Genomic DNA, 12,035 nt, shown 5'->3' with positions numbered 1-12,035 from the left:
TGTTCTCCCTCCTACTTAGACTGTGAGCCCCATGTAGGGTGGAGACTGTGTCGAACCTGATCGACTTGTATCTACTCCCAGCGCTTAGTACAGTGCTTGGCACATAGTAAGCGCTTTATAAGTACTACAAAAATAATTGGCCCTGCCAGTCACGCAGGGAGGGAAGGGACCCAGGAGGGATGGTCTGCCCGAGGGTCAGTGGACATATGAATTGTTTAATGTTCCCTTGTCAGTGGACCAGTTGTCTAAAATCTACACATCCTTAAACCTAGCTCTAGCCCAGTCTACGGAAACCTTAAACCTAATGACGTCTCGCGGTTCCCGAGGTGGTTGTTTCATTTCAATTTCAGGAAACATCAGCAGTTGGAGATGGCCACTGATGGGATTTGAAGCTGTTGGTTTTCAGTGATTTCTCTCTCCCTCCGAGTGTGAAGACCACCAGAGGGAGGACCTCTTGAGGTGGGGAAACCAATCTGGGTTGGATGGGGCAGGAAGAGAGTAGAGTGTGCCAGACTGGTGCCACAAGCAGTCAGATGGGTCTGTCCATCCTAATCAGGGCCAAGCAGTCGGCCTGGGGCCAAGGAAAAGCTCACATGTTTATTTCCATGGAACTACACTATTTGGGGTAAGCGGACACAACCTGAAGGCTTGGCCGGGGAGCAGTTTTTTCCTCAGCTATCAGTTTTATGCTGCGAAAAGTCAAGGGGATCCTGGGATGAGGCAGGATCGTTCTGGCAGAAGCTGAGGCCCGGCCCACACTAGGGTCGTCACTCAGATGGTGGCGAGAGAGGCGGCACCAGGTGTGACACACACACGCTGAGCATCTTGTTAATCTTCTCTTGGGTGAATTTGTCCAACTCTGGGATCGGCTGGATTATTTCAGGGACCTTGACGGTGGGCTTTGGCTCCTTCTTTTTCTTGTCTGCAACAGAAAGGAATGTCTGAGGCTCCAAGTGAGAGCAGGGGAGGGGAGAGGAAGGAGCGCAAGAGGGAGGGGAAGAGGAGGAGAGGGTAACCTGCCCTCCATCCCAACTCTGCTCCGGGACCCTGGAGAAGCTGTCCTGGCTTCTCAGCACAGAAGTGTCACCTGGGTGAGGGGGTGGGGGAAGAACGGAGAAGTGTGAGAGGGTAGAAGATTCCCCAAAGTGCCAGAGACTCCAGCCCACCCTGTTCTCCATCCCCACTCTTATGAACAGCACTGACCTGCCAGGGAGAGGGTAGGGAGCTTCGCCCTCCTTCGTTCCGCTCTGACGGGCCTTTTTCTGCTGGATTTCACTTGTCTGGGCTCAGTCCCACTGGACTGCCCTCTTCTGAACGCCACCTTACGGGGCTGCATTCTTCTGCCCTCCGTCCTATTGGGCTCCACTCTTCTGAACTCCAACCCACTGGGCTCCACTCTTTTGAGCTCCAGCCCACTGGGCTCCACTCTTTCGAGCTCCGGCCCACTGGGCTCCACACTTCTGAGCTCCGACCCACTGGGCTCCACTTTTCTGAGCTCCAAGCCACCGGGCTCCACTCCTCTGAGCTCCAACCCACTGGACTCCACTCTTCTGAGCTCCAACCCACTGGACTCCACTCTTCTGAGCTCCAACCCACTGGACTCCACTCTTCTGAGCTCCAATCCACTGAACTCTATTCGGAGCTCCAACCCACAGGGCTCCACTCTTCTGAACTCAATCCCACTAGGCTGCACTGTTCTGAGCTCCAACACACTGGACTGTATGCTTCGGAACTCCAACGCACTGAACTCCACTCTTCTGAACACCAACAGACTGGGCTCCAGTCTTCTGAACTCCATCCTACTGGCTTGCATTCTGCCGGCCTCCGCACAACTGAACTGCACCTGGCTGGCCTCCACCTGGCGTCCGGCAGCCTTCACCGGGATCAGTTCTGGATCAATCTCGGCTACCTCTCCTTTCACAGCCTGGTTCAGTTCAGGGATAAGATAGTTGATGTACGGATACAGTGGCCTCGGGTGCTTTTTCTTACCTGCAAGGAGTTAAGAACAGAGGCACACTTTAAAGATCCACTATCACCACCCAGGAGACCAGGAGAATCCAGAGGACTAAGCCACCTGTCATCTGATAAAATCTATCCACTGGGCAGGATCCCGGACACCACTACCTTTGTTATCAAGGAAAGTGTAATTGCCCTGGAAGACATTCATTAGTCCATCAATCTGAGCATCCAGAGCATCCTGCAGGGTCCTCAGCCATGCAGGATGCTTACAGTTTCACTCAGTCGGCTCAGAACCTAAATTCTGCCCCTGTGCTGAGGGGAAGGAAGGGGCTGGGAAGTTTCCCAAAGATGGATGGGGCAGCAGGATGCTGATGGAGGAAATGGCTCAAGACTGGGCCAGGGTATTACAGGAAAGTTGGGGGTAGAGTGAAAGAGGAAGAGAGTTGAAATATGCTGGGATAGTATCCCAGATCAGGTGGCTCAGGCCTGTGGGCTCCCAGCTATCAAGCAAAGAGTTTTTTGGGTGTGAACGCTTTACTTTCAGTTCTCGCAGAAATTGAAGCGACCAGTTTCTTCCAGTTCTTAGAAGGTCTGGATGTTTTAGCAGATGGGCATCTTTGTTTCTCATTCGACTTCTTCTGGGAGCAGAAACACTCAGAGTCAGGATTCTGGACCACGGCACTCCTTAATCTCCGTCCTGGGGATAAGCGAGAGAGATTGGATAAGTAGCTCTGGCATCTCCCTCTTTCGCCAGCCAGGCCCTTTCCGTGGAAAACCCGGCAGCAGAACCAAGATGCTTCAGATGCAAACATTTGCAACTTCCAGGGTCAGTGCAGCCAGACAGTGCCTCCATCTCTTTTCCTCAAGGAGCTCACGGTTTCGTTTAGGTAAGCACTCTTCCCAAAGATGGGGCAACCGTGCCTCGTTCTCATCCCTCCCACCTACTGCTGCAGCGATCGCTGCAGTCCTTTGGCTCGCGCCCTTCCTCCTGCGTAGAACTCCTTCCCCATTTCCATCCTAGAAGATCACTGCTCTCTCCACCTTCAAAGCCCTTCCGAAGTCACATCTCCTCCAGGAGGCCTTCCCTGATTAATTTCCACTCTATCTGCTTGATCTGTCCCCCCCCCGACTCATTCATTCATTCAGTTGTATTTATTGAGCGCTTACCGTGTGCAGAGCACTGTACTAAGCACTTGGGAGAGTACAGTACAACAGTAAACAGACACATTCCCTGCCCACATCGAGCCTACCACTGGAACAACAACAACAACAACAATAGTAACAATAATGGTGGCATTTGTTAAGGCCTTACCATGTGCCCAGCACTATATTAAGCGCTGGGTAGATACAATACAATCAGATCAGATCAGATCCAGTCCCAGAGGACGGGAATTTAAATCCTCACTTTACAGAGGAGGACCCAGAGACCCAGAGAGATGAAGTGACTGGCTCCAGGTCACACAGCAGACAAGTAGTGGTGCTGGGATTAGACCCCGGGTCCTTTGACTCCTAGGCCCGCTTTCTTTCCGCTAGGCCGTCCCGCTCGGGCGCGTAGCTCGACCAACGATTTTATTCCAGCGGAACCCATCCAGATCGGCGGGGAAAACTCGGAGCAGGGGCGGTGGAGGACGGAGGGAGGGGTGCAGGGCTGACACCCCACTGGCAAAAGGATGGGAAAGGAGTTCCTGCTTCAGGACCGCCATGAGATCGGGGGCCGAAGGAAGCAGCGTGGCTCAGTGGAAAGAGCGCGGGCTTGGGAGTCAGAGGTCATGGGTTTGAATCCCGCCTCCCCCACATGTCTGCTGTGTGACCTTGGGCAAGTCACTTCACTTCTCTGTGCCTCAGTTCCCTCATCTGTAAAATGGGGATTAAGACTGTGAGCCCCACATGGGACAACCTCATCTCCTTGTGTTCCCCCCAGCGCTTAGAACAGTGCTTGGCACATAGTAAGCGTTTAACAAATACCAACATTATGATTATTATTATTATCTCCTCTCCCACTGGGATCGGATCTAAGTCGATCGACTGTCCGGCTCTTTGGGTTCTAATCCTGGCTCCGCCGCTTGTCAGCTGTGTGACTTTGGGCGAGTCACTTCACTTAATAATAATAATAATAATAATGGCATTTATTAAGCGCTTACTATGTGCAAAGCACTGTTCTAAGCGCTGGGGAGGTTACAAGGTGATCAGGTTGTCCCACCGGGGGCTCACAGTCTTCACCCCATTTTACAGATGAGGTAACTGAGGCCCAGAGAAGTGAAGTGACTTGCCCAAAGTCACACAGCTGACAATTGGCAGAGCCGGGATTTGAACCCTTGACCTCTGTCTCCAAAGCCCATGCTCTTTCCACTGAGCCACGCTGCTCCTCGGCCCTCGGCTGCTTCTCTGGCCCTCGGTTCCCTCATCTGTAAAATGGGGACGAGGGCTGCGAGCCCCCCCCGTGGGACAACCCGACCACCTCGTTACCTCCCCAGTGCTTAGAGCAGTGCATTGCACATTAGTACTTAGCACATAGCACTCAAGCACTTAGTCCAGTGCTCTGCACACAGTCAGCGCTCAATAAATACGATTGATTGATTGATTGATAGCACTTACTAAATGCCATTATTATTATTATTACCAGAAATTAATCAATCAATCAATCGTATTTATTGAGCACTTACTGTGTGCAGAGCACTGGACTAAGCGCTTGGGAAGTACAAGTTGGCAACATATAGAGACAATCCCTACCCAACAGCGGGCTCACAGTCTAAAAGGGGGAGACAGAGAACAAAACCAAACATACTAACAAAATAAAATAAATAGAATAGATATGTACAAGTAAAATAAATAAATGGAATAATAAATATGTACAAACATATATACATATATACAGGTGCTGTGGGGAAGGGAAGGAGGTAAGATGGGGGGATGGAGGGGGGACGAGGGGGAGAGGAAGGAAGGGACTCAGTCTGGGAAGGCCTCCTGGAGGAGGTGAGCTCTCAGTAGGGCCTTGAAGGGAGGAAGAGAGCTAGTTTGGCGGATGGGCAGAGGGAGGGCATTCCAGGCCCGGGGGAGGACGTGGGCCGGGGGTCGACGGCGGGACAGGCGAGAACGAGGTACGGTGAGGAGATTAGCGGCAGAGGAGCGGAGGCTGCGGGGTGGGCTGGAGAAGGAGAGAAGGGAGGTGAGGTAGGAGGGGGCAAGGTGATGGACAGCCTTGAAGCCCAGGGTGAGGAGTTTCTGCCTGATGCGCAGATTGATTGGTAGCCACTGGAGATTTTTGAGGAGGGGAGTAACATGCCCAGCGCGTTTCTGGACAAAGACAATCCGGGCAGCGGTGTGAAGTATGGATTGAAGTGGGGAGAGACAGGAGGGTGGGAGATCGGAGAGGAGGCTGATGCAGTAGTCCAGACAGGATAGGATGAGAGCTTGAATGAGCAGGGTAGCGGTATGGATGGAGAGGAAAGGGCGGATCTTGGCAATGCCATTATTATTATTATTACCAGATATCAATCAATCAATCAATCGTATTTATTGAGCGCTTACTGTGTGCAGAGCACTGGACTAAGCGCTTGGGAAGTCCAAGTTGGCAACATATAGAGACAGTCCCTACCCAACAGTGGGCTCGCTGTCTAAAAGGGGGAGACAGAGAACAAAACCAAACATACTAACAAAATAAAATAAATAGAATAGATATGTACAAGTAAAATAAATAGAGTAATAAATACGTACAAACATATATACAGGTGCTGTGGGGAAGGGAAGGAGGTAAGATGGGGTGAGAGGGGCTGGCTAGTGGGACAACCCGATGACCTTGTATCCCCGCTCCAGCGCTTAGAACAGGGCTTGGCAGATAGTAAGCGCTTAACAAATGCCCCATTAGTCCCCGCGCCCAATTATGCTTCTCCCCAAAGCTCCCTCTTCCCTCCTTCTTGGGCCCAGGGGTGTTTTCGGCGAGCCGGTAATGGGTTGGGGAGGGGGGGAGCGGGTCGCAATCGGGCCAGCAGGGGGCGCTGTGGGCGCGGCCCTCGGCTCGCTGCGCTGGCCTTTCTCCGGCCCCGCCCCCCGGCTCTGACCTTCCCCCCGCCCCTGCATAGCCTTCGCTCGAGCTCGGCCGCCTCCAACGGCCGGAGGGTGAACCGCCGCGCGGACGCCGCCCGCGTTCGGCCCTCCGAACGCCGCTCCGGCGGGGGCCCATTCATTCATTCATTCATTCATTCATTCATTCATTCATTCATTCATTCAATCGTATTTATTGAGCGCCGAGGAGCGGAGGGTGCGGGCTGGGCTGGAGAAGGAGAGAAGGGAGGTGAGGTAGGAGGGGGCGAGGGGATGGACAGCCTTGAAGCCCAGGGTGAGGAGTTTCTGCCTGATGCGTAGGTTGATTGGTAGCCACTGGAGATTTTTGCGGAGGGGAGTAACATGCCCAGAGCGTTTCTGGACAAAGACAATCTGGGCAGCAGCGTGAAGTATGGATTGAAGTGGGGAGAGACAAGAGGGTGGGAGATCGGAGAGGAGGCTGATGCAGTAGTCCAGTCAGGATAGGATGAGAGATTGAACCAGCAGGGTAGCGGTTTGGACGGAGAGGAAAGGGCGGATCTTGGCGATGTTGTGGAGGTGAGAGCGGCAGGTTTTGGTGATGGCTTGGATGTGAGGGGTGAACGAGAGAGCGGAGTCGAGGATGACACCAAGGTTGCGGGCTTGTGAGACGGGAAGGATGGTAGTGCCGTCAACAGCGATGGGAAAGTTGGGGAGAGGGCAGGGTTTGGGAGGGAAGACAAGGAGTTCAGTCTTGGACATGTTGAGTTTTAGATGGCGGGCAGACATCCAGATGGAGATGTCTTGAAGGCAGGAGGAGATGCGAGCCTGGAGGGAGGGGGAGAGAGCAAGGGCAGAGATGTAGATTTGGGTGTCAGCAGCGTAGAGATGATAGTTGAAGCCGTGGGAGCGAATGAGGTCACCAAGGGAGTGAGTGTAGATCGAGAACAAAAGGGGACCGAGAACTGAACCTTGGGGAACCCCCACGGTAAGGGGATGGGAGGGGGAGGAGGACCGTCCTCCTGCCACCACCTAGGCCCTAATTACCACTGTTCGCCGGCTAGTAACGGCGATCCTCCTCATTCCAGCAGGAGAATAATAATAATGATTTCATGTGTTAAACAATTACTATGTGCGAAGCACTGTTCTAAGCACTGGGGGGGATACAAGGGTCATCATGTTACCGAAAAGTAGGGTTCAAAGTAGGTAAACCAGTGTAAATCGGCCGCAGGGTTCGAGAACCCAAGGTGGTGACGCAGGTAGGAAAAATGACTGGGAGACATGAGTTCAGATAGAGCAGGAAAGGTAGGAAGGTTGAAGCAGCGTGGCTCAGTGGAAAGTGGCTTTGGAGTCAGAGGTCATGGGTTCAAATCCCGGCTCCGCCAATTGTCTGCTGTGTGACTTTGGGCAAGTCACTTCACTTCTCTGTGTCTCAGTTACCTCATCTGTAAAATGGGAATTAAAACTGTGAACCCCCCGTGGGACAACCTGATCACCTTGTCACCCCCCCAGCGCTTAGAACAGTGCTTTGCACATAGTAAGCGCTTAACAAATACTATCATTATTATTACTCGCCCGTTCACCTCCCGAGAGAGGTACGAGTGGCAAGCAGCCCCGATCCCAGCCCCTTCTTCCTCTTTTGTTTGGTTCCCCATCCGAGCTACACAAAGGATTCCCGCGTACGTGCCGCACGTGAAACCTTGGCATTCCTGGATCCTGAGTTAAATTGCAACCCTTTGTTTGTCACAGTTTGGTCAGTGGCAAAATCCCCGTTATCAGGATGTTATCAGGAGATAATGGTCAGCACAGGATGGGGACATCCCAAACAGAGAGAAGCCACTTTGGTTAATGTAGCTTTGCACACACTGGAGTGCTTTCCATCTGCACAAAATTGGAGGGTCACTGTTGGTATGCACAAAATGGAGTCAGTCATGCCAGGTTCGCTGGCGGACAACAATCAGGTTGTCCCACGTGGGGCTCACAGTCTTCATCCCCATTTTACAGATGAGGGAACTGAGGCACAGAGAAGCGACTTGCCCAAGGTCACACAGCAGACATGTGGCAGAGTCGGGATTTGAACCCTGACCTCTGCTCCCAAGCCCGGGGCCTTTCCACAGAGCCACGCTGCATCATAGGCGGGCGAGGGACCTGAAGCGCATATACTGGAAGGGTCGCAACGACGGTCGTCCTTGAAGCCAGCTTCCCCGACCGATGCACGGATGCGCTCTGAGCGTACTCCGGCAGCAACAGAGAAAAGGTCAAACGGGCCCGTCCTCCTAACGCCATCGGCTAGGCGGCCGTCAAGAAGCCGGACCAGGCTGACTGAAGTCACCAGGATGGGTTTCGTGAGAATGACTCCGAGATATTCATTCATTCAATCGTATTTATTGCGCGCTTACTGTGTGCAGAGCACTGTACTAAGCGCTTGGGAAGTACAGAGCGGCAACGGATGCAGTCCCTACGCAACGATGGGGTGGTCTGCAAGAACTGCATCAGCAGCATCCTAGGATTCCAACATCCCAAGCCCTACATTCATTCATTCATTCAATCGTATTTATTGAGTGCTTACTGTGTGCAGAGCACTGTACTAAGTGCTTGGGAAGTACAAATCGGCAACATAACCGATTTGTGTTATTAAATTAACCTACATGATAATTAACTTACGTGTTAATTAGAAGGGCAGGCTCCCCCATTTCCAAAGCCCCAAAGAAATCACCTCTCCTTCTGGGACTGAGCTCTCATTCCCCCCCTCCCCACACCCCATTTGCCCTCCCTACTACCTTTCCCATGCCCTTAGTCCCACCCGCTAAGCTCTTAAATACACCTCCCCACCATCCCCACCCCCACCGCCCCCATTCACTCCCTCTTTCGTGTCGCCTTTGCACTTGGATCTTAACCAAGGAAGCAACGTGGCTCAGTGGAAAGAGCCCGGGCTTTGGAGTCAGAGGTCATGGGTTCAAATCCCGGCTCTGCCAATTGTCAGCTGTGTGACTTTGGGCAAGTCGCTTAACTTCTCTGTGCCTCTGTTCCCTCGTCTGTAAAATGGGGATTAAGACTGTGAGTCCCACGTGGGACCATCTGATCACCTTGTATCCCCCCAGGGCTTAGAACAGTGCTTTGCACATAGTAAGTGCTTAACAAGTACCATCATTATTATTATTATCTCCTCCAAGAGGCCTTCCCTGACCAAGCCCCCGTGTCCTTTTCTTCCACTTCCTTCTGCATTGCCCTTGCCCTTGATTTTATTCCCTTTATTCACCCTCCCTCAGCCCCACAGCACTTATGTACTGTGAGCCCGCTGTTGGGTAGGGGCCGTCTCTATATGTCGCCAACTTGTACTTCCCAAGCGCTTAGTACAGTGCTCTGCACACAGTAAGTGCTCAATAAATACGAATGAATGAATGAATGTCCATAATTTATTTATTTATGTCAATGTCCGTCTCCCCTTCTAGACTGTAAGCTCCTTGTGGGCGGGGAACGTGTCTACCGACTCTATTATAGTGTGCTCTCCCAAGTGCTTAGTAGTGCTCTGTGCACACAGTAAGCACTCAGTAAATATGATCGATTGATATCCTTATTCCCTCCCTTTTCCTCTCTCCCTAATTTATTTCAATGTCTGTCTCCCCCGCTAGGCTGTAAATTCCTCATGGGCAGAGATTGTATCTCCCTACTGTATTGTATAGTCCCCTCCCAAGTGCTTAGTCCAATGATCTGCACACAGTGAGTGCTCAATAAATAACACCGATTGATTGATTGATTGATTGGAAGGAGGGAGGGGGAAGGAGCATGACCTGGTGGTAAGAACAGAGTCCTGGGAATCAGAGAACCACTAAATGACTGATTCTGGGCCGTGGTCTGAAGAATATCGTTGCAATTGCAAGGTGGCTTCAGGTCACAATGTGACCCAGTGGAGCCTGGCAGCATATCAGACCCAGAAGAAATGCAGAGATCAGCACAAAGACCTCTGTAGTCAGTCAAGTCAGTCAGTCAATCGTATTTATTGAGCGCTTACTGTGTGCAGAGCACTGTACTAAGCACTTGGGAGAGAACGGTATAACAATATGACAGACACAGTCCCTGCCCACAATGAGCTTACAGTCTAGAAAGGGAGACAGACATTAATACAAATAAATAACAGATACATACTCTATACTGTTTACACAGACCTTACAAAAATGTTTGACACCTTCAGTATGTCTAGATTTTGGTAAATTGCTTAGTAGATTCTGGAACTGGAAGCAGCGTGGCCTAGTGGATACCTCGTCTGTGGAGTGGGAATTAAGACTGAGAGCCCCATGTGGGGTATGGACTGTGTCCAACCTGATTAGCTTGCACCTTCCCCAACTCCTGGTACAGTGCCTGGCACATAGTAAGCGCTTAACAGATACAGTGGGGGAAAATAACTGCTTCAGGACAGCATGGCTGGTCACGTCAGAGCTGGGGGTTCCCTAACTGAGCGATTCTCCAGCTCCCAAATGGTATAAAACAGGAGTGCATAGTAGGCCCATTCCCGTTCAGTTCTTTCTAGGCAGCCGTAATTGAAGATGGAACAGTAGATCTGGGCACTGGGGCTAAAGTAAACTTATGCCCCCTCGGGGAAACCTGAGAGCTTCATTGGCAATGTGCAACTAAAATGCTGTCACAAAATTGTGTTATCTAGGGCAGCAATGCAACCATAGACAAGGAGATAATTATGGTATTTCTAGTAACGATTGTGGTCTTTGTTAAGCACTTACTAGGTGCCAAGCACTGTACTAAGCACTGGGATAGATTCAAATTAATCAGGGCGGATAGAGTCCCATCCTACATGGGGCTCACAGTCTAAGGGGGGAGAGAGAGCAGGTGTTGAATCCCCATTTTACACATGAGGAAACATTTTTAATTACCAGCTTTGGATACAGCATGTTGAGGAATTAGACAATGTTCACCTTGGTAGAGCTTGATGCGATATCGGTCAAGGTGTGACTATCAGAATGCAAGTTTTTCTTAATCTGAAATTCATCAAGAACGTAGCCCCCCGCATTATAGAAGTGTATCAAAGTGACTGCATGTGGATATGTATATATATATAGCCACGGCTAATAACAATAAACCAAACCAGCTGTGAGGTGTTAAGCATCTTCCAGCTGCAAAATGTCCCCTCAACCTCCCCTCAATCAATTGATGAACCAATGGTATTTATTGAGCACTTGGTGCAGAGTACCGTACTAAGTACTTGGGAGAGTACATTACAGCAGATTTAGCGGACACATTCCCTATCCACAAAGAGCCTACAGTCTAGAGAGGGAGATGGACATTCATATAAATAAATAATTTATTATATTAATATGGATGCAGTCTGTAGTGACCCGAGTCCTGGGCTACAAGCACCTGACAGTTAGAGCCTGGGTTCCAGGCTCTTTTCCTTCGGCTTCATTTCCTTCAGACCCTTAGCCTGGCTACGGACAGGCTGGGTGCAGCCACAGGTAGGCAAGTTTAGGCACAAACTGGCTGGGCACAGATGAAACTAGGCACAGATGTCGGAAGCCAATTGGACCAGGCACAGATGGACCAAGCCTGGGACGTAAGGGAGGGAGGGAAGCTCTTACCAGGCCGTTGACTGGGTAGTCAAGACCCTCGTCCTCCACCCCAGCCGGGAGAAGGCTGAGCTAGAAGGACAACCCTAATCGCCTCTGCCACCTACCGCACCATCTCGTCCCTTGAACAGCGGATCCCATCTCCTTCTCTCCCAATCCCCCTGGCAGGCAGAGGCCTGCTAGACACCGAGGATCCTGGAGGAACCAACACCTGCCGTCTATGTTGGGTTTTTTTTTCTTCACAACCCTCACAGCATGCCTTCTCTACATTTGAGCCTTTGTGCCATCACAATCCCAACTGTTGGCTGCTGGGGGGTGGGGGGGGGGGGGGGGAGGGGAGAGAGAGAGAGAGAGAGAGAGAGAGAGAGAGAGAGAGAGAGAGATTTCTGCCCAAACTACCCACTAATGCAATCACACCTAATCATAGCACTTCTGTGTGCCATTGGTGTGTAGCCCAGTGAAAAAAGCCCGGGCCTGAAA

At 51.3% G+C, this 12,035-nt stretch overlaps 1 protein-coding gene across 2 annotated transcripts; it reads right to left on the bottom strand.

Moving 5' to 3' along the window:
• Positions 1-584: 584 nt before the first annotated feature.
• Positions 585-11,767, bottom strand: CX1H16orf86 (chromosome X1 C16orf86 homolog). 2 transcript variants are annotated; one of them, XM_038740412.1, is made up of 4 exons: positions 11,663-11,767; positions 2,498-2,656; positions 1,204-1,989; positions 585-922 (listed from the first exon to the last, which is right to left on the bottom strand). In XM_038740412.1, exons 1-4 carry the CDS (start codon positions 11,694-11,696, stop codon positions 768-770), a joined length of 1,134 nt encoding a protein of 377 aa, XP_038596340.1. In that variant the 5' UTR covers positions 11,697-11,767; the 3' UTR covers positions 585-767. The 2 variants fall into 2 exon arrangements, with proteins under 2 accessions (XP_038596340.1, XP_038596341.1); XM_038740413.1 differs by lacking the exon at positions 11,663-11,767 and adding an exon at positions 6,018-6,044.
• Positions 11,768-12,035: the final 268 nt, after the last annotated feature.

The sequence above is a fragment of the Tachyglossus aculeatus genome, chromosome X1 (assembly GCF_015852505.1).
Source record: "Tachyglossus aculeatus isolate mTacAcu1 chromosome X1, mTacAcu1.pri, whole genome shotgun sequence".
In the NCBI taxonomy this organism is placed as follows: Eukaryota; Metazoa; Chordata; class Mammalia; order Monotremata; family Tachyglossidae; genus Tachyglossus; species Tachyglossus aculeatus.
This window is presented reverse-complemented; position numbering and strand designations above follow the sequence as displayed.